The following is a 23,141-nucleotide window of genomic DNA, read 5'->3' as shown; positions in this document are numbered from 1 at the left end:
AGCCCGTACGTTTCTAGAAATATTAAAGAAACAGTGCCACGCGCAACTCGCTACGATCCAGGCCCATATGAACAATATCAGTCTCACCGACGCGGAGGCAAACACTCTCGAACTACACATTCAACAACTCAAGCGCGAGCTAGCTAACAAGGAACACTCAAAACTCGGAAAACCTAATTCTAACAACGACACGGATACCGGACCCACTAACACGACACACGCAGCAGCCGAACAAATAATTTCCAGCACCACAACCACAACTCTCCGCAACATCGCTGAGCGACCCCGAGAAAACGCTGACGCAAGCACCGTAATAGATATATCACGCTCACTAACCAGCGACGAACTACAAGTCCTCTCTAGGGGGTTAACATTCTGCCCTACACTCAATTCTGCTAACGAATACGAAATCCACAAAGACATATCAGACTTTGCGAGACGGCTACGCCTTAGATTGATTGATTGATTATGTGTTTAATGGCACAAAGGCAACAAAGGCCATAGAGCGCCAAAACTATGCTGAGTGTGTCGGAGACGATTATGGGAAAGATGATGTGAGAGAGAGTGTGGTAGTTAAAACCTATCTACAGGTATGAGCGATGAGCGATGATTGATTGACCAGGATAAGAGAGAGGGGGATGACGATAGCAAGCGAGCATGGCAGTTAAAAGCTATCTACAAGTGTGACAATGAGATATTTACATGAGGAGTTCGGTGATAATGGATAAAAGCGGAGCAATGCTTATCATCTATATCTGACTAAGAAACCCACACGTGGTCAAAAATTTGATTACGTTATCAAACGGCACAAGAGGGGTGTCACCCAGTAGAAGGGCTGGGTGGAGTGGGACATGGTATCTGTAGAATGCGGTGAAATACTGTTGGCGTTGGTGTTCGAAGTGAGGGCAGGATGCCAGTACGTGCAAGACAGTCAAGCTGTCACCGCAGTGCGCACAAGCTGGCGGATCCTGACCTCTGAGTAGGTGGTGATGCGTGAGCCATGTGTGTCCAATCCTCAATCTCGCGTAAAGAACTTCGGATGATCTGTTGATGTGTTCAGTCCGATGCGGGGGAGAAACGTGTGGCTGTGTGAGGTGTAGCTTGTTATTTTCTTCCATGTCCCACTCCTGCTGCCACTGTGTGCAGACAGCTCTCCTTAACACTGGCAGGATGTCTTGGTAGGGTAGTCCTAGAGCCGACTCCTCTTGTGCCAACGCTCGCCGAGCCTCACGGTCGGCTCGTTCATTCCCCGGGATCCCAGTGTGGCTGGGGACCCAGCAGAGACAGATTGAAAAGCCTCGGGAACAAAGTTGGGTCGCAAGCGCTCGTACTCGCTTGACGAGGTGATTCTTGCTGTCATAGCATGAAAGCAGCGCACGCACAGAGCTTAGCGAATCGGAATAAATCACTGAATTTTGAAGGTCGTTTTGTTGAATGTGCCGCAGAGCCAGGAGAATCGCGTAAAGCTCTGCGGTGAAAACTGTGGCGTTCGTGTTCAGGCGTGCCGTCATAATAGAATCACCTTCAAGGGCAACGGCCGCCACACCATTGCTTACTTTAGTCCCATCAGTGTAGATTGCATGGTGGTTCCCGAAGTTATGGTGAATCTCCAGGAATTCCTGGAGAATGACAGTGTGTGCAGTGGATTGTTTGTCAAACTGTGTCATTTTTAAATTGGATTGTATTAGATGTCTCTGCCAAGGCGCAGCATCGAGGACTGCCTGCTGCAAGGGAACGCCAGAGGGGCTGAATCCCACACGGGAACTCGCCGCCTCCACACGAAGCGGGAACGAGGGTACAACAGAGGGCTTTGCAAGGAAGAGTCGCTCCAGAGCGGGGTTCACACTAGAGTGTACAACTGGGTCATCGCCCTGGCATCTGTACCTTAGCGCAGCCTTCACATGTTCGAATTGTCTCCGTCTCTCGAGCGACCATTCATTGCCCTCAACATACAAACTCTTCACAGGGGACGTCCGGAAGGCACCGGTGGCGAGTCGGATGCCTTCGTGGTGGATGGGGTCCAACACCTTCAATGCCGAAGGCCGCGCCGAGCCATACACGACACTCCCGTACTCAATTACTGATCGCACAACCGCTACGCCTTAGAGAATTCTTCGCTCATACAACACAAGAAAACAACAACGACCTCCGACTACCATCAACCTGGACACCAAATCACGGCCGAGAACCCGCATTAGACCTGTATATTAAACAAGTAAGCAACGACATCCTTCGCGGTATTTCCCAAAGCTCGCGTGGTCACAACCTCACTAAAACACAGCGTGACATCATCAAAGCGCTAGCTGACAGAGATGATATCATTATCAAGCCCGCAGATAAGGGTGGGAGTGTCGTCATCTGGCCCACAGATAAATATATTTCTGAAGCTCATAGGCAACTCAACAATACGCAACACTACCTCAAACTGGACCATGACCCAACAAAGGAGTACACGGCGCTAATAACCCATACCATACAGGACCTCCACGAACGAAAGCTCATCACACGTGATGACCTCAGATATCTCACCCTATCAAACACAGGCGCAGGTCGTTTCTATTTACTGCCCAAAATCCACAAGGTACACGCCAACGAGCTCTATACGGCTGACATCCCCGGCAGGCCAATTGTATCTAATAACAACACACCAACAGAAAGACTCTCGAAATTCCTGGACCACTATTTAAACCATATTCCGACAACACTGCCATCGCATGTACAAGACACACCCCGCCTCCTCAGAATAATCAGAGATATAAACAACACTCGTACATTTTTAGGGACACAATACTAGCCACGCTGGATGTGACATCACTGTATACTAACATCCCACACAACGACGGAATCACAGCCCTCTGCAATACCCTTTCTACAACAAACACCAGAAAAGACACGGAAACCATACTCGCTCTAATGGACTCTTCGAGTTCAATGGCAAATACTACCTACAAGCACACGGTACAAGTACGGGCACACCTGTTGCAACCACATACGCAAATATCTTCATGGGGTTCTTAGAAAACAAAGTTCTCAGCGCCCTCTCATTAAAACCCACGGTGTACCTTCGATACATCGATGATATACTGATAATATGAGAACACGGGGAACATGAATTTCAAAAGATCATAGATCTACTGAACACCGCGCATAGCAACATAAAGTTCACATCACAACAGTCAACTCACTTAATTAACTTCCTCGACACCACAATATCACTAGACAATGGCAACCTCATCACAACCCTGTACAAAAAGCCAACTCACAAACAACAATACCTTCACTTCAAGAGTCACCACCCGCGTCACTGTAAGGTTGGAATTCCTAATGGGCAGAGTGTAAGACTACGCAGAATTTGTTCAAACGACACAGATTACGCTGAGAAGCTTGACGAACTCTGCAGTACACTGCCCAAAGGGACTATCCAGACTCTCTCCTACACTGTAAACTTTTTCACACCTTTAAAGGTGTGCGCTATGAACATTCAACCTGGTTGCGTAACATTGCATCTCCAGGATGATATTTTACAAAATTTGGAAATCATTACTAAAGATCAAGTGTCAGTGCAAATCTTGCATGTCTTGGATATCGTAGGTACGAGCTAATACATATATGCATCGCTATCGATAATCGAGCACGCACAAGTGTCTACAATACTGTTGAACAATGTTGAGATGTTGCAAGACTGAATTTTTGGAGGACAGACAACACTCGAGTAAAGAAAATTTGAGCGAAACCGTGCTCCATTATGGTGTTACAAAAATTACACCTAAAAAGGCGTGCGCCATGAACGTTATTACACCTTTAAAGGTGTGAAAAGATTTAGAGTGTAACCGAATTCCGTCGCAAGGCACTCACACTCGATCGAGACGAGGTTAGACCGAAAAAATCCTGACGCGTGCCAAATAAGCTTCATCACAAGATATTCCAACGCACTTGCAAACATCAAAGCCATTCTACAGAAGCACGAGCCCCTCCTGCAAAGCAGTGACCGACTTAGCAATATATTCACAAATCCCATACAGGTGACATACCGACGCGCAAAAAAACTGGCAGACTCCTTGGTCAATGCCAAAACCAGCACAACGAGCACCCCGTACATGGGAACACGACCCTGCAACCTCCCGCGCTGCAAAACATGCAAGCACGTTCAACACGCTAACTCCATCAAAAGCACTGCGAGCAATTACACCCACCCCATTAACCACGCATTCACATGCACAAGCTCCAATGTCATATACTGCATTGAATGCGGCAACTGCTCTATGCAATACATTGGTGAAACCGGCCAACAAATGAACAACCGCCTTACCGGACACAGAACCGACACGTCCAACAAACTCCCCAAAGCAGTCGCCGAACACTTTTACGTTCCTGGTCACAATTCTGACAACATTAAACTATATATTCTAGAAACCGGGTTTAGATCCACACGTGACAGACGTGATAGGGAGTCTTATCTTATATACGAGTTCAACGCTCTTCACCCGTCCGGTATCAACAAATCACAAGGCACCCTAGAAACACTTCAGAAATAAAATATGATTTTCCCTTCTACCTCCATTATCATCTGTTTTGTTCTGCATGGCCACTGCTTTCTACTTTCTTTATTGCATGCCACAACTTTGCATTACAAACATATATATATATATATATAAACCTTTGCTGGTTCTGGAATTTTCCCCACGTAACCACTAACCTCCTTATCTTCCGCTATGCTTGCCAATTCTTGCCTGTTGTCCCGTTTCGTCCACGTGTTCGTGAACCTTCCATTTTTCTGTAACCGGTCTGTAGCCTAGATCACTACGTTCAAATAATCCCCTCCACACCCTAACAAAGCAGCCATTCACTCCGGCCGTAGAAGCCAGTACGGAAACTTTCTTCCCTCCGGGCTGTTGACCCACAATTCGCATGAACCTTTAAACACGTCACACCTAACCCTTTAAATACCATGCCAATGATGAGGACGGTGCCCAGAAGAAAAACAGTCTCTGTTCGAAATATCGGCGGCTTCTGTCCTGAGGCAACTCCCTTCCTACATTCTACCGGTTCGCTGGATTTCTACCCATCTATGCCAGTGTTAGTAGATCGCTACGGGGAGCCCGGTTTGCTACCGCGTTACTGCACCTCATCCAAAGCTCAAGATTCGAGTCGCGCATTCTGTCATTGGTTCCGGTTGACGGTGGCGTAATGAACGGTCTACAAACACTCGCTACTGAAGACTACAGCTCGCGACATACTTCTCTGGATTCGAGAGCTTGCGGTTTATCCCGCCTGGAATATCCAGGCCTTGCAATATTGTACGTTTGGTCGCACGGGATAGCATGCTGTACGTGTCGATTAGTGGAAGGAGATATTCTTGGAACACCTGTAGATTTGAGACATGATATAAACCGCAAGCTGTCGATTCCAGACAAATATGTCGCAAGCTGTACCACCGTGAGCTTTATGGGAGGAAACAGCGCGGAGCTGATAGCCTCGGCCCTCCGCGTACCCACATGCGGAGAGTCTGCTTGGAAACGCGAACGCGGCGCGGTAAACACTTGCCGCTGTGCGGGAAAAGCCTCCGCCGCTTTCCGCTTTTTGGCGATCGCGCAGTGCACGATTTTTAGCGGCATCCGCACATGCTTGGCCAATCGGGAAGTAAACAGAAGTTGCGTGCGTTCTTGTTTTCTTCCGGCTTCCCGCACGGAGAGCGTTGACGGCGTCGTTGACTGGAAGGTATGTCGCTGTGATGCTCACGTTTTTCAGCCGGCGAATTTACGACGGAAATAAAATGTCATTGCTGCCTACATTATAGAGCGTTGCATTAAAATGACTTTTTGGGTCGACACTGGAATAAAATTTGGGAGTGCAGGTAAGTAAAGTGTAAGATATTCACTGTCAGTGTTAGAAATAAAAATTGTTCGCAAGAAAAGATTGCGCTATCGCCACTGCGAGCGAACCTAAAGCCCGCCTTTCCTTTCTTTTTTTCTTAATAAACACCCCCCCCCCCCCTAAAGCCCGCGTTTCTTGCGTCTGCAATGTTGATTCCGCAAAAGCTCAGATGTAAGAAAGGAAACGTTCACTACAGTCAGTATAGCTCGACTTCGCTGTCGTCCGCCATCTTGTCAACCTTTCGGTGTGGAGAGTCGCGGGCGGAAGCAGTATAGCTGGAGCGGCATGCACACGCGTCCGCTTGCGGCAGGCGGTTGCGCACATCTCTACCGCATGTGGGTACGTGGCCTTAAGGCGACGCTTTGCGCCTCGATCTGAGTGGAAGTGGAAAGTATGTAAACGGCGCGGCCGTACCTTCTGCCGCCGTCACTTCCGCCGCACTGCATTAGCAACTGATAACGGGTAGCGATGCTCTTACGGCCTGGTAGCATACGCTGATAAGGATTCCGTAGTCGTGGCGATAAGCTCGAATAATCATGTTTACTCCATGCAAGGGGCAACATTCCTTCGCACTCTACACCTCTTCGGTGAGAGTTTTGCTCGTTTCGATCGCTCACTCTCATGCATGTGACTTTTTGGGGGCGTTCTTGGTGTTAAAGAAAAAGGAATCATTTTAGGCCTTGTGGGAACCAAACGCATTGCCACAAAAAATAGACCACTTAGGAAATAAATGCACGGGGCCGCATTTCGCGGTCGCTGCTAAGAGTATCGGGTGCATAATTTTTGTGCATGAATGAATGAAAATACTTTGAATTGAACAGTCAACCGATGACATGTCGAGTTATATGAAATCTTGCGGCACGCGTAGGACACAATTTCGCAAGAAGAACCAATTATTGTTTTGCTTTGTGTGTGTGGCAAACTGCAGCTAAGTTAGCTAGGCTATACAACCTTATACGATCGAGTTCATGAAGGATCATATATTTACGTAGGCTCTCGCATCCAGGAGTCTGTGTGCGAAGTTCTGTGACTATTTGATACCTTGAGTTTCACGCTTAGGGGACTAAAATGGGGAGTAATTGCAATCTAGGGACTAGAAGCTGTAATTACTCCCCCATGGGAAGAGGGGGACAAGGGGGAATCATCTTCGCCCATATAAACTTCCCATAGTGCCCCTCCTAAAATAGTTTTCTGGCTACGCCGCTGGCATCGTTATTTAGCTTCATGTAATATTCGTTAAGTTAAATGTAGTGCAGGATGACGAGCGCTCATAGTTAGCATAGTTACAATTTCGATTAAAAACGGTGGTTGTATTTTAGGAGAGCCTGAGAGCGTGATGACTGCGACTTTGGTGCACGCAATCAGGTATGTATCGTAACTCAAATACTTGCAGTAACGTGTACCCATTTCTTAAGTTACTCCAAATACGCTCGGTTCATTAACTTATTTAAAGAAAAAAGAAACTCGAGAAAAAGATCAGCTTGGACCGTTCTGGTTGGGCGCTACATGCACATTTCATCTAAGGTACACACAATCCCTTCGCTGTTCTGTGGTTTTGCCTGCAGCAGATAGAGGCGCTTTAGATTTAGTGTAACGGAGGACAGACTCTCGGCCTGAAGGGCATTTTGGCTAATGCTCGGGGTCTGCGGAAGCACCAGGAGCGGACTGGTGTCTCAACGTCATAGCAGGCGAGGAGGGTTATGGATATTAATTGAACTCGACGGTTGATCATTATGGGCATTGACCAGGAGACGTAGTTTAGGGTGACTTGCTCGCTTAGGTTTTGCCTTTTGGTGCTCTTCCTCCGCATCTGAGCGCATCACTTTGTACCAGTTTGACAGCAAATTCCACATATTGTAGATTCGTAGTGTCTTGAAATTAACTAGGTACTTTGAAGAGTATTCCTACTGAAATACGTTTCAAGGGTGAATCTTGTACAAGTCGTCAGGGCAGCCACCACAAGTGGCAGTCCAAGGATACCTAAACGGACGAGAGTGCGTGGCACTGCTCGGTATCAATAACGTCCATCTTTCCATCGTTGCCCGCAACAGGCGGTCTAAGTTTTTCGCCATGTACAGTCGATTCACATGGACATCACTGGCTTGTCTGCCAATGATGATCTAACGCGTGGAGCTACCAGGCCTTGCTGCTACCAAGTATTTTACATCGCCGGCTTCTATACTTACAGTTGTTCATACCTTAAACGTTAGCGTTGCGTTGGTTTCGTATGCGAGTATCCTAGTAAAATAAATGTTGCGCAAGAGTTCTTGCACCCCGTGGATGTCCTTTGAGCGCTGCTGGGGCCACGAGTTAAGCTGACAGTATCTGGAGCCGCCTCTACAAACCTGAAGTGAAGCAAAACACTCTCTTGAACAGCATTTTGGGCACCTGCCACGCAAACGCATGTAAACATACATATATAATGGCAGTCATAGATAGTACAGCTAGGGACAAAAGTTTACGGAACACCAGGGTGTCACATTTCTCCAATGGAGCGGCAACCTAGCAGCACACCGAAGTCGGCACACATACTGAACAATGGATGGAATTGCCGGCCACTCGTTTCTTATTCGATCTCTCCCTGATAGCTAGGAGGGGGCCGCTCCGATGAAAAAATACGCAGGTGCCGTGTTCCGTAAGCTTTTGTCCCAAGCTGTACCATCTCAGGATATCGGCATCTGTATGAAATTTTTGAGTAAATATTTTGTGTGTGTAGAGAATATGCTCACTGTTGAGCAGTTAAATTCGTGCTTCTGCTGATACCTGTAGAAAAGGTTCCACTTTTGCTGCCATTTCTAAACTCGTTCCGCATGCATTCCTGGGCATTGAGACAAGGAGCCACAGAGACAAGAAGACTGCATTCTTTCTTGCTGGGCGCGAACTGATGACGCATTCCATTGGCAGAGCTGGGTCAAAGTTTTGACCCAGTAAGGCGTAAAAACTGTTCCATTGGCAGAAGCTGGGCATGAGTTTAATGTTCCGTTGGTGGAGCAGGGACAAAAGTTTTTGTCTCATCAATTACCTCAGCGGTACACGATAGAGGAAAAATCCCACCCAGCGACGGGCGAAAATTGGTGTCCCAGTGGAATTCGCTACCAGATAGCAATGGGGGGCGTGATCCCAGCTCCCCACTCCCTTGTCATCCCTATACGATGATTGTGTGCAAGTCCCGCCCTGGGGATGGGTGCACCCTCCCAATGGGTATAGCTGTTGAACCGGACGTCGGATGACCATCTGATTTGGTAGCCTTGACTGACAAGCTCTTACGATGTTGGATGTGCCGTGCAACACCTTGTCAATTTGACATTGCCTGCGAAACATGCTAGGACCTTGTTCTTCCACTAATACTACGCCCCCGCACACGCGCGAATGGTTCGCGCTGGACGCGCTTCATGAAAACGCCACGCAGCTCTCGTGTACTCGATCCTTTCTCCATCTGGCCTACTGCCGCTTTGCGGCTTCTTGTCGAAACAACCAGGTTTCTATGATATCGTCATTGACATAGGTGCCATTGGCGCGTATTGAATGCTTGACATTCCTGCCTCCAATAATTGCTGCAGGGGTCAGAGGAGTGGTACTCTCAGCATCCGCGTAAACATACGTTAGCGGACGATTGTTTAAAATTGATTCGATCTCCACTAGGATGGTTTTGAGTTCCTTTGGGCTTCACCGTTCGTCCAACAGCTTTTCGTAATGATTACTTGATGCTCCTCACCAGGCATAAAAATCATAACCAGAGAGGCTAGAAGAAAAGCTGAGAGATAGAGCAATGGGAGAGACAAAAGGAGCTGTACGGAGGCGAGACCTCCTCCCAACGTCGAAGTCCGGGAGGTGCTATGATCGATATTGTGCATTCGGCCACAGAACTGGAACGCGTGAAGGCCAGGCGCATTCGGCGCCATGGTATCCAGTCCAATCCAGGTAGTGCTTCATTCCGCTGGGCGCAGTGTGCGGTCTGGCTGTTTTGTATCCTCTCATCGTGTCCCCTTGGATTGCGTCTTATTCCGTAAGGAACGAGTATCGTACTGTTTAAGCTTCGTGCTGCGACATTCCAGAACGGCGCACGGAAGTCGAAGGAGACATCGTTCGTAGCATACTATTGGCCTACCGTATCTGTCATAACGGCTTACTTGTTGAGACGCCCCACTTCGCTGGCTCGGTTTCTAGTTATTATGAGTTCTGTGTCACCAGGCGTTCATAGAATGCCCCTCACCAGGATGATCGTTCAACGATGCACTGCCAACGAATTATCTTGGCTGCTGTGAAGTTCCGAAAAATCGGGTCTTTGAGCATAGCGTTGATGTCCTTGTTGGCTCGATTGAAAGACGGGACATCGTCGCTGTAGGTAGCAGAATCTCTGGCGCGCGACGAATCTTCGAAACGCCGTCAAGAAAACCGACCTCACCGACGTTCGGCCATTTCTAAGTGCACCGCTCTCGCGGTCGAACATGTTTCACGAAGGTCCCCTTGCTGAATAATTCGTAAATAATTGGCGCCATCGAAGAACTTTCTCTTTGGTAAAGATCCTTTGGACATCGGCCATGAACTGACTAGTGAACGGCTCATTTGCATACGCTCACTAATTAAATAAAAATCGTAACTTTCAAAGTTTACTTCGCACATTTTCGGAACCACTGTTTTACGTATCGGGGCCTACAGCGAAAAATATTGCAAGAGAAAAAACATCGTGTTTCGAATGCTTTCGAATCGAATCGAGTTCCTCCGACATGTCAAGGAAAATGCTAAGAGTGAATAGTTGACGCTCAATATTTTGAATTATAATATGCTTTGCATGCAAAAGCGCAAGTGAAACTCAACTGTTGCGGCACGTAAGTTTGATAAGGAGGAGAGTAGTCGCGAGTGAATGAGGCTTGTGCAGGGACGTAATGTGTGGTCACGTGACATTGGAAACCATTTTGCCACACCGGAGTCAGAGTAGGGGGACGCCGTGAGTTGTTGAGGTATGCGTGCAGTTACGAGAGGGAATTGTAATAACACACCCTGCTGCCTCATTCGGCACGCATAATACGTTTGCGACGCATCCCCATGTTTTCCCATGTCCTGCACAGGCCTCATTATCTTCTAGAGATATTTCGAAAACACTGGTCTGTGGTTTGATATCGTATTTCAATCTCAACCTTTAAATATCACAGTTATTTTATACTTCGGAAGAAATTTGGTTGCAGGCTTCTGTTACTTTTACGATTATTGACCGATAAAAAAACGTAGTTAAGGAATATCTCGACTGAAAAGGGCGCAGACCTCGCAAAAATTTTTGAAATGTGAGGAGCAGCGGCTCTGAACCGCCGCGTGAAGGACGTGTTGCAAGCAACACTGAGCGCCCGACCTGTGTCAATGGGTATAAGTCCGCTTGATCTGTGCTTGTATGCGTTCAGCGCCTTGTAGTTTCCTCGCTTTTTGCGCAAGAATGCGCAATAAGACAGGTTGTGTGAGCTGTTGCATCAAAACTTGCGGCAACAAGTTGACTTCTACGTCGGGTGGTGTTTATTTTCGCTTCCCAAGAGAATGGAATGATTCGACGCAGAGTCTGCCGACACGTGCCGCAGAGAGGGCCAGTAAACGGCGTGCGGCAAATCGTACTACCGTTGCTGGCGAAATACCTGTGACGCTCCATCAATACTAAACCATACTGAACTTCGCATTACTTCCGTATAACTATTCGTTTCCCGCCTAAGCCTACTGCCGAACCGACCCGCCATACGCATACTTGCCAAAGTCAAACGTAAACGTCGGCGCACAGAAGCCCGCTTATGCGACGTGCGGCACAGGAGACGGACACAGGGGAATGTGGTGTGGATGAGTGTGCATGTGTGTGGTGTGCATGTGTGATGGGTATGTGGACCAACCACACGCAACGGCACAACGAGAGACTCTGTATTCATGCGATGTGTGTGTGCTGCATGGAATACATCTCCCACAACACTATTGACTGCCCATTCTCGGCGTCGCCTGAATTCAACGGCACCCAGACGAAGAGGAATCGTACTTGAAAACATAATAAGTCAATCACCTGATTCCTTTGAAGTCGTTGTTGCTCTCTGATTTTAGAGCTTCCTTTATCGTATAGTTTCCGAATAGTGCAGCCGACCTGCTAAAACTCCAGAAAGTTCGCTTCTTCCGCTTCTGGAGTCGTTGTCTTTCGTAATGCTATCTCATTTCATACGTATTTGGCCGCGCACCAAAGGATACGGTCATTTTTCCAATACGATTTTTTTTTTCGTTACGTGAAACGTCCTATTTTTGCAGACAAGGGCACAATACATTGCCAAACGGAGGAACACCCAGAGTCATACGAGGTCTCCTTTTGTTTTGGTGAGGTGGAGCAGTGGTCATAACAGCGGAAATGTGCTGTGCAAGTTGAACCTTTGCGCTGGAGGGGACGGAGAAGTCACATGGGCAGCGTTCCTCCACTCACCGGTCGGTGCGAAGTAACCAACGTGCCTGATGTTGTGGTTGCGGTTACTTCGTTGCTTCTTTGCCACGTGAGCCGACCCACGTGGGCTCTCCGCGTCCAGTTTGTTGTGCTGGAGGTCCGCCAGTCATGTGCCGCGTTAGGTTACGTCAGAGGCTGAGATAAAGGGGAGATTGAGGAGCTGCCCTGAAGGGCATGACCTACTTGCAGAGCGTATTGGAAGCGGCCTGGTGGCCAAAAAGCGCTGACAAAAAAGAGTTGACATTCTTCAACGCAAGAAGAAGCTTCTGCAAGGGTGGGTTGTTCCAGAAACGCGAATGGATACGGGAGGATTGTGCCCACATCAGTAAGGGTTCCCGTCCAAGAAGTGAAAAGACTAGAGCCTGGTTCTCAACTCCGTAGTGCTGTTCTTCGGGTTTCGTCTACCTTTGCTGTACGGGTGTCGGAAAAGGGTAAGAATATACCGTTCGGCTAATTTCTCGGTCTAGCGATAAGTGCAGTGGATGCTTAGATATTCCGAGCATTTTGCAGTCTTCTGAACGGATAGTGGAGAAAGGAGGGTGCGAAGGCTACCACACCACTCCCAGGTGTGCCCATTACCAGGTGTGCGCGACTAGCTCGTCGAAACCAGCTGCAAGGCTGTACAACAAGCTGCTGTCCAGAGCATTTCTGCGGTAGCGGACGAATTATGATAGAAATAATAAAATGAGTTGTGATTTTGCACGACGTTGAGACAGGCGACGTTGTTATTTGATTTCGAAATAAAAGTAATATGTGTAGGCTATGAAACAGGCCATTATGTGTAAACATTGTATAATTTTAAGTTTGTGCTATAATTGTAGCTCGCAGGTGTTGTTGTAGATTGGTTTTGTACCACTTACTGAACTCGCCACTTTTTTGTCCACCCCTCATGTAATGCCCGTGGGCCCTTGAGGTACAAGAATAAATGAATAAATAAATAAACGCTTCAGAAAATAGAAACGCCTACGTGTTCAACCGCTTTTTCGAAACCACGATGGGGATGTAGACTTTACGAACATTGCGCGAACATGAGAGACTGACAATGTGAAATATGGGACATGAACACGGGTTTAGATGTTGCTTTTGCAGCACCATACTCTCGAAGGCTAATGAGAGCCGCCTACTTCGTGGGGCGCCCTTCCAACTGTCACCCTTTTATGCTATAGAGTAATGGACCGGTAGTATCCATGTCTACGTGCAGCGCTATCATTCCTTTTCCTTCCAAATACCTAACCAGAATAGTGTAATGTGGGCCCACGCAGACACTAACTAAATAGTGTTGTTGGGACTTTAATTGATTGTGTGAACTTTGTAGCATGGTCTTGACAACGACGAAAAGGAAGGTGGAGGCTCGCGTGCATTGTGTGACGTGCTTTGTTGGGCATTTTTGGTTCGAGCACGTCGAATTTTCGAATAAACGCATTCAGGAACGGTTGGACGGGATCTGTTCCTTTGACGCTGATTACGAAAAATTACCCATCCGTAGTTACTATATGGTGCCGAAACCCGGGAGGACAGAGGACTCCTGCAACGACTTACTGAACTTTGGACAGCGTTGAAGGGCAGGCATGTATGTCAAACTCCACGAAAAAGCGACAAGCCCTCTTCGGTCTCAACTATCCCGTCTGCTCTGCTCAACGTAGCGAACGGTTTACTTGGCGGGTCAGGACACATTGCAACGAAGGACGCGGAGGTGCTGATCGAATGCTTGCTCACGTTTCAACGCCAACTCAACGGTGTGGATGCACAAATTGAAGAAAGTGGCGTCGAGCAAGAGGAGCAAGACAAGATATGCGAGTACGACGATAAGGTGGTCACCTGCATAAAGTTGAAGTACAAAGGTAGTCAGGTTCAGCGAATGATGCCACCGCCTGCGATGACAGAACGAGGACCAGTGAAAGTGAAGCTTCCCAGGCTGGAGTTGCTGAAATTCCATGGGAAACAGGAGAACTGGCACACTTTCTGGGAGCAGTTCGACAGGCTGCTTCATCGGAACGAGGACATGTCTCTGTGTGACAAGTTCAGCTACTTGAAGTCGTTGCTGACGGGCGACGCAGCTGCGGCGATAGCGGGACTGCATGTATCCGCGGGTGCTACAAGGACGCCGTGGAACTCCTTCAGCAACGTTTCGGAGCTGACACAGAGATCATACAAGAGCACATGGAGGCACTCCTGAACATTCTACCTATCCTGTCATCGGGGGATGTGCACCTGCTACGAAAGCTTCATGACCGTCTCCGAGCGCACATGCGTAATCTGAACGTTCTTGGTGTAGCTGAGGATTCCTACTGCTCCCTGCTTTATCCTGTACTGCTGCGGTCCCTTCCGAAGGACCTTGTTCTACAGTACAGTCGGAAGACAGCGGTGGACTCTACACAGTAAGGGACCAACAGTTCGTCGAGCAACGAAAGCGGCGATAACGTGAATACTAGGACTTCAGAGTCCACAGTGACGAAGTATCGGAAGAAGGTGGCGGATCTTCTGCAATTGCTGGGGATTGAAGTGGAGAGCCGAGAGCTTTAGCTTCAGTGCACTGTAAAAAATTTCACCGTAAAAAAAACGGGCAAATGCATGGAAAGTTGGCTGCCAAACATTGGCCGTTTTTTTTACGGTGGCCCCGTATAAGTTGTGCCCGTGAAAAAATACTGCATTGGCCAGTAATTTTAACAGGCATACGACGTGTAGCATTACTGTGCTGTGGTCGTTAAAAGAACTGCATTGGCCAGTAATTTTAACTGGCATATGCCGCGTACCCCTATCGTGCTGTGCCCGTCCCTGGAGCCCCTCTTTTTTTTTTCTACATATAGTCGTAGCAATGAGAGCAGTTTAAGCAATGACCATGCGCAACAGATTGTGATGTTTGTCACATTGTGATTTATTTTCTATGTACATAGTGATGAAAATGCGCCAGTCACCTCTGGCATCAAAACCCTGCAAAGAGAAAGGGAACTGTTACAGGGAGCCGAGCAACTGACATGCAATTATACTCACCATTTATTTTTTCAAAGGAAGAACATACGAAGGAACCATGCGCACCCATCAGTCAGCTCTGCCATCAAAACACTGCAAAGACAAAGGAAATTGTTACAGGGAGCAGGGCAATTGACATGCACTTATACTCACCGTTTATTTTTTCAAAGGAACCACGTGAACCCATCAGTCAGCTCTGGCATCAAAACCCTGCTAAGAGAAAGGAAATTATACTCACCGTTTTATTTTTTCAAAGGAAGAACATAAGAAGGTGCACACGAAACGCGGAGGTGGCACGGAACTTCTTCTGGCAGCGTTCATAAGGATATCTGATCATGGCCCTCTCGTATGTGCTGCTTCATATGTGACAGTATCTCTATATTTGTAGTGAACAGACGGGAGCACGAATGGACGTGACATACTTTCGTGGTTTCGGAGAGCAAATCGATTCGAGGCGACCGTCCTGGTGTGTTCTTGTAACGTCCCAAAATGTGACATCTGAGTGTTGCATAGTTCGCCCCCGTACAGTGGTCAACGTAGCCCATAAGAGTGTTAAAAACACAAGGGCACCTTCCGCAACGATACATTACAATAGGAGCGCCTTGATGACCCTACGAACCAGGACGCATGACACACGGAGATCTGAACTAGGGAGACGCTTCACAGCAAACGCGAGCCACGATTAACTGGTGTCCCATAAGTTGAACAAAAACCAGGCATACGGTGCACCACGCTCAAATCGCAAAGAACAGGGTGTGCGAACAGAAATGTGCTTACCTGACTACGTGCATTCACGAGATTTACAACGACCACTTCGTCCTCCTTCATCAACGATCGTCCGCGCACGATGTTCCGCTTCCGGCGGTTGCGAATGACGGCAGTGTGCCGTACTTGGCTTGGCCTTGCCTCCGCATTCAACTTTTTGGCTGGCGCATGATGGATGGCGCCACCGTGTTACGTAGTTTTCGCAGTATTTGTGTTTACGGTAACACGCCGTCGTCAAATACTATTAAACGCCCGTAGAAATCACAGTATTTTTTTACAGTGTGCAGAAGACCGACAACGGGGGTCACTCTAAGGGCGTGACTCACAAGAAACAGGCGAGACAAAACGCAGCTTCAGCAGCGGCATTGCAGCACGTTGAAGGACGACCGAGTTGTTTGTTTTGCGAATCCAGAAAACACGGAACCGAGGACTGTGACGCCGATATTGTGTTGACCAAGAAAAACGAAATACTAAAGTTGGAAGGGAGATGCTACCGATGTACCAGACCGTATCACCTGTCACTAAGGCATGCAAGAGAAAGATACGCTGTCAGCGATGCTCTGGAAGACATGCATTTGCAGTTTGCGATCCGGGTTACCAGCGGGGGGAGCCGCGCAGGGACAGTGGAGAAATAGAAGACGCTGTTAAGTCAACAGCACCGGTGAGTCTGCACCCTACCGCTAGCAGCACAGAGAATACCACAGTTCTCCTGCAAACCCCAGCAGCCTCCGTAGCTGGCCGAAGGGCCACGTCGCTAGCAAGGATCATTTTTGGTGGGGGAAGCCAGCGGTTCCTTATCACGAAAAGAATGTCTAGGAAACTGGGGTACAAATTTCTGGCTGAAGAAGATCTCACCGTGGAAGTCTTTGGAGGTCGACTCTCCGAGCGCACTTTCAGAAGGGTGTTGCTGACACGGGAAAGAAGAACTAAAGGGAACTTTTCGGTTGAAGTTCTCGAGACGGACAACATTTGCGAACAGTTTCTACCAAGAGTCAGCAAGGACATCAAAGGAAAACTGGAAGACCTTGGTTTGCTGGTCGCGGACGTACAATCGGGTGTGGCGAGAAGGATTTCTTTATCCTGTACTGCTGCGGTTGCGACTATTACTGGGTGTTCGTCAGTGGGAAGGTTTTAAGCCTTGGAAAGGGACTCAGGGCTACTGAAACAGCGTTTTGTTGGTGTGTCCAGGGTCCGGTGAGTGGAGACGGTGCGGTGGTGCACTGTAACAACACACTGTAACGACAACCTGGAGAGTAGCCCCAACCTCAACTCGGATTTGGTCGCCTTATTGCTAAATTTCCGGAAGTATCGGGTAGCGTTAGTGGCCGATATTGAAAAGGCGTTCCTACAGATTAGCGTCAACGACAACAACAGGGACGTGCTCCGTTTCCTCTGGCTGCAGGAAACTCTTACACCTAGTCGTCCTTTGCAGGACATCGTAACGTTTCGGATGACAAGGGTGCCGTTCGGCACAACGTCGAGCCCTTTCTTACTAGCAGCCACTCTCCAACACCACATCGAGACTATGGAAGTAAAGTACCCCAGCACCTGCCAGCTGCTCAGGACGTCTCTCTACGTCGACGACCTCCCAGTTGGAGAATCGGAGGAGTCAACCTACAAGATTTACCGAGAAGCCAACGACATCTTCTTTGCAGCGTCCATGAAGCTCCACAAGTGGGCGTCTAACAGCAGTCTGATGAGAGGCCGTTTTCAATCTGAGGCGACGGGAGCCGCGCCATTGGGTGAAGTCACTGGGGTCCACAAGGTGCTTGGTCTGACGTGGAATCCAACAGTGGGTGCGTTCATGTTCCTATGAGCTCCAATTCGCGCAGCAGCGGAAGGCTACAAAGCGGTTCCTTCTGCAAACAACGGAAAATACTTTACGACCCCATGGGATTTCTTTCACCTTTCCTTGTGAAGGCAAAGATTTGATTTCAACGGACGTGGCAGCTCAAGCTCAACTGGGATGATGCTCTATCGAACGACATAAAGCAGAAAGGTCACAAGTGGTGCGAGGGTTTACCGCTCCTAGAGATGATACAAGTTCCACGATTCTATGCGCACGGCATGGATGGCAAAGTTGTCCGCCGGATGCTGCATATCTTCGCGGACGCCAGTCCCTTAGCATACGCTGCAGCTGCATACATTTGCGTCAAGGATGCAACGGGTGAAGCAACCACTTCGTTACTTCTGGCACAAGCGAGGGTTGCACCGTTCAAGAAGCTGACATTACCCAGGCTTGAACTCATGGCGTGCCTCATCGCATCGAGGCTGCTTAAGTACATTTCCAGCCATCTCAAGTTGAAGACCGACGAAATTCACTTATGGAGCGACACCATGATTGCTCTGTACTGGATCCAGGGGAACGCAACCAGGTGGAAACCTTTCGTACAAAATAGAGTGGTCGAAATTCAAGAAAATGGTTCTTCTCACCCTTGGCACTATTGTCCTAGCAAGGAAAGCCCAGCAGACCTCATGACCAGAGGAATCACGGCCAAAAGCCTAGTGGAGAACAAACTTTGGTGGAAGGGCCCAAGATGACTGGTTTACGGAGATAACCGGTGGCCAGTAGAGCAATCGCCAACACGGTCCTCCGGCGAAGAGCGCGAAGAAAGGAGAACTGAGGTGCTGAGCGCAGTTACATCACCAGTGCCCGTTCTTTTGGAGGCAAGCAAGTTCAACTCGGCGGTAACACTTCACAGGACTACAGCACGGATCATGCGATTTGTGCACAACCTCCGGAGTTCAGAGAAAAGGATCGGTCCGCTTTCCACGGACGAAATAGAAGCGGCAGAGGCCTACTGGGTCAAGAGAATACAACACATGACGTTTCATCGTGAAATGAGCAATATAAATACGAACGTAAAGCTACCGAATGAGTCTCCTCTCAGGGGTCTGGCGCCATTTCTCGACAGTGACGGGCTTCTTCGTATAGGTGGGCGACTTCATTTCAGTGACGGGACGTATAACGAACGACACCCTCTAATCTAACCGGGAAGCCACCACTACACCAAGCTGCTTGTCATGCAGGTGCACCACCGCTTGCTGCATGCCAGTGTAAGGGACACACTGGTTCACATACGTGAAAAATTTTGACTCATACGGGCGCGCCAACTGGTTAAGGGCGTGATCCACCAGTGCATCACCTGTAAACGGCTTCAGGCTAAGGCAGCTGACCAGACGACGGCCCCTTTACCAGCGGACCGGATAACGAAGTCACGGCCATTCGAAGCCGTGGGAATCGACTTTGCGGGACCTCTGGTCGTCAAAGAGGACGAAGACGTCGGCAAATGTTACATCGTGTTATTCGTCTGTACAATTACGAGGGCGCTGCACCTGGAGTTAACCAGTGATATGTCGACCAGGGCTTTCCTTCAGGCCTTACGGAGATTCGTCTTTCGAAGAGGACTTTGTCGGGTCATCTATTCGCACAACTTTCTGACGTTTAAACGAAGCAAACGTGAACTGATGGGCCTGTGGCACGCCCTAAGGGATTCAGAGGTCACAGATCATTTCTCTACTTGTAAGATCGAATGGAAGTTCATCGTTGAACGGGCCCCATGGTGGGGCGGCTTCTACGAGCGACTAGTAAGGACTGTGAAAACTTCCCTGAAAGAGGTTTTGGGAAGGCGGCTTCTGGACGCTGAAGAGATGCGTACAGTGCTAACTGAAGTAGAGGCAGTGGTAAATTCACGTCCCATCACCTTCATTTACGTGGACAGTGCAGAGGGCACCCCCCTTTCTTCAGCGTTTTTCTCGTGGGAAAGCGGTTGATGTCGCTACCAACGCCCAAGCGAGACGAGATTACTTCTACTGAACCTACGCTGCACGGCCCATGGAGCAGTCGGCAAGAAGATCTTGCTCACTTCTGGAAACGGTGGCGCAAACAATATTTAGGAGAGCTTCGTTCAGCTCATCCATTCAAAACAACCAAGTCTTCATCGTCAACATCACTAAAGATCGACGACGTTGTTAACCTGCACGATGAGCATCGACCACGTCAGCTGTGGAAGTAGTGCAGAATCGAAGAGCTATTTAGCGGCAGGGACGGCAAGGTCAGGGCGTGCAACGTACGGCTACCAAACGGGACAACACGTAGACGACCCATTCAATTGCTTTACCCCCTGGACGTCGGACGTCGGACGTCTGGAAATGAGAAAACTCATTTGGGGGAGTATGTTGCGACTTTGTTAATTGATTGTGTGAACTTTGTAGCATAGTCTTGATAACGGCGAAAAGGAAGGTGGTGGCTCGCGTACATTGTGTGACGTAGTGCTTTGTTGGGCCTTATTGGTTGGATGGATACCAGCACGTTGAGTTTTCGAATGAACGCATTCAGGAACGGTTGCACAGGGTCTGTTCCTTTGACGGTGCTTACGAAAAATTACCGATCCGTAGTTATTATAAGTGTATTTGGAAAACAGCTCAGCGCATGAGGCCCCACAGTCCGCTGGAGAAAGAGATTGGCGCAACCTACCTGCACCAGCAGCCTCATTTTGCTATATGCATGGGTATACGAAGCACGAATGCTTTAACCACGGGGCAAATATGGTTTAAAACCGCCATGTGGTGTGAGAAATGAAAGGAAGCAGCAACGAGTCCCATATAGAAACATCAGACATACCCTGAAACTGTAGGATGCTATGTACATTTGTGTTGGTTACACGCAGTCTCGTTCTAACCGCAAAACTCACATATGAAGCAGTTCTCATGCTGTAGGCATGCGTGCACTGGGGTATGTTGCGTTGGCCTTCACTCCACTCACATAGGTGGCATCCTGGCATCCCTATCATGCGCCCTCGTGGGCTGAATGAAAGCATAGGTAGCGTACTTGACGGCAAGAAGACGCTACCCTTGAATTCCAGTGCGTCCACCTGTGTTGAGAAAGAACGCTTCCATGGAATCTTTCGGTATGATATCTCAGGATTTGTAATGAGCATGAGGATACGAGTAAGTACCGTACTGACCCGTCTAATCGAGCCACCAGTGGGAAAAGGCCTTTGGCTGTATTTCAGTTCTTACAGGGCTAAAATACCGGGAGTACAAAAAATGTAATCGAAGTAGGTATTAGCTGTGGTTCCACTCTTGTGGTCATCGTAATCTTTTTTCATACTCTTTTTTTTTTTTGCAATTTCAGGCAATTTATGCATAGGTCGCCTTGGACGGTTCAGTCCTTACTCTATACAGCTGGTGTTCTGGTACGAAATGTAAAACCCAGTCTTACTAAACGGGGGTTGGTAATATCGCCCACATATGCACCGACATAACATTGTTTAAAAAATGTGAGAATCGATTTTTCGATTAGCGGCCGTACGACGTACTGCCCTAGGTCTGCTGTATCCCTATAGAAAGGAACGGGAGCCAGTGCTGTCCCCTCCCAGGGTTATGCGAGAGAACTTGACTGACAATCTCTTAACACGTGACACATCACAGCGTATTAGTATAAGGCAAATGTCTTTTTCATTCGAGTGTTAACAGTCAGCTTTAGTAAACCAGTTTGCAACGTCTTTCTATTCACAATGGGGCCGCCTTAATTCCGTACGTCAAGGAGGTTCAAAGCGCATCCGGCGCGCTCTACCATTGGTGATAAAAGCTTCTTTCAAACCCTAGATGAAAAAGGCCCAAAGATCCCACACGCTACACGCCGTGTAGCCAAAGCGGTGTCATCTGTAAGCTCAGATGTCTGGTCTGTGACGCCACGTACGTGGGCGAGACCAGCAGGAAACGAGACACGCGGATTGAAGAGCAGAAACCGTGGAAAGGGCGACCAACGCAACTAGGTCAAAGACGTAGCTCGTGCACCACTGCTGGACAACGGGACACGTGTTCGACTAAAAGGCGCGGTCACCCTGGCACGTGAACAGCGGTGGGGACCTAGAAAGTCCCTTGAATCCTGGCATATCTAAAGGGAGCAAACAGCTTGCAACGCCAACACTGGCCCACTTCCTGGACCACACTTCGGCCTCGAAAAACCCCTAACTAGCAGGACTGATCTGGTTGCCCCTCAATTCTCGTCCCTAACTGTCTCCCACATAGGAGACGGAACGTCTAAATAAATGTTTTTTTGTTGTTGTTGTTCTCGTTCTTGTTGTTGTGTTAAGTCGGTGGCAGTTTTGTATTCTCCAGTTATGCCACCCGGCTTTTGGAGCGTCTTTGCTTACATCTGGGTACTGTACACGATACGATAATTCGAAACGATAGCACGATACGAGGGACAGACGCTGTTGACGTTTTACTACACTGTGGAGGCAGACGGTACGGATAATTAACATCACATTGTTCCCATATGAGAAATCGCCAACCGGTAACTGTGAAGCGTTTCGGTGTTACGCTGTTGAGAAGTGCTACGCACCTCCATCTAGATTTTCGCGTAGCTGCCCTATACTCCCCTTCTCGGGGGACCCGCAACTCGCGTGACCTCTTCGATATGCTATAGTCAAACGGCGTACGCTATTACACGAGGAGATTCGTACCCGCGATGCGTAAGCGGAACTCCGGTAACGCCGCGCATGCGCCATAAGAGCAACGACGTACCGCGTATCATATATCATATGTTGAGTAAAGTGGAGAACCAAAAATACCTTGGTGTATCAATAGCATCAAACCTAAGCTGGGCCGTGCATGTTGAACAAGTTGCTACCAAAGCATCCCGTAAACTTTGGCCACTGAGGAGGACGATGCGCCACTGTACGTCTGCAACGAAGCTGACGGCTTACACTACGTTAGTGCGGCCAATTTTAGAGTACGCGGATATTCTTTGGGATCCCTACGTACAGACGCATACTAACATGCTAGAATCTGTGCAGAAAAAAGCCCTTCGATTTATATATAATGCATATGGTCAGCACACATCTTCGACTTCACTCTATGCTAAATCTGGTTTGCCAACCTTGGCTCAACGAAGGAAAATTCGGCGTCTCAAGTTTTTGCACGATATAGTCAGCGGTACTAATGGGCTCAAGTTCTGCGATTACTTAACTTACAATTCGAGCCGATCCACAAGACTGAAACATAGTAAATTAATCCGTGAGTTTCGTTGCAATAAAGATGTGTTTAAATTTTCTTTTTTTCCTCGCAC

The 23,141-nt window shown here is 48.3% G+C and overlaps 1 protein-coding gene and 1 long non-coding RNA gene across 5 annotated transcripts in view; both read right to left on the bottom strand.

Moving 5' to 3' along the window:
• The window catches only part of LOC135388339 (uncharacterized), a 65,925-nt gene that overhangs the window by 5,106 nt on the left and 37,678 nt on the right, over positions 1–23,141 (bottom strand). For 2 of the 3 annotated variants that reach the window (XM_064617833.1, XM_064617832.1), the window contains exons 7-8: positions 20,758–20,937; positions 8,073–8,219 (exon numbers count right to left, since the gene is read on the bottom strand). In XM_064617833.1, coding sequence (XP_064473903.1) covers positions 8,073–8,219; positions 20,758–20,937 — 327 coding nt within the window. The remainder of the gene's footprint in view (positions 1–8,072; positions 8,220–20,757; positions 20,938–23,141) is intronic. The other variant, XM_064617834.1, reaches the window with a different exon arrangement.
• Positions 15,143–16,283, bottom strand: LOC135390118 (uncharacterized). 2 transcript variants are annotated; one of them, XR_010421718.1, is made up of 4 exons: positions 16,076–16,283; positions 15,452–15,508; positions 15,320–15,391; positions 15,143–15,259 (listed from the first exon to the last, which is right to left on the bottom strand). It is a non-coding gene; the product is annotated as an uncharacterized LOC135390118 (long non-coding RNA). The 2 variants fall into 2 exon arrangements; XR_010421719.1 differs by having other exon boundaries at positions 15,452–15,511; positions 16,076–16,094.

Source organism: Ornithodoros turicata, chromosome 3, assembly GCF_037126465.1.
Source record: "Ornithodoros turicata isolate Travis chromosome 3, ASM3712646v1, whole genome shotgun sequence".
Lineage (NCBI taxonomy): Eukaryota > Metazoa > Arthropoda > Arachnida > Ixodida > Argasidae > Ornithodoros > Ornithodoros turicata.
This window is presented reverse-complemented; position numbering and strand designations above follow the sequence as displayed.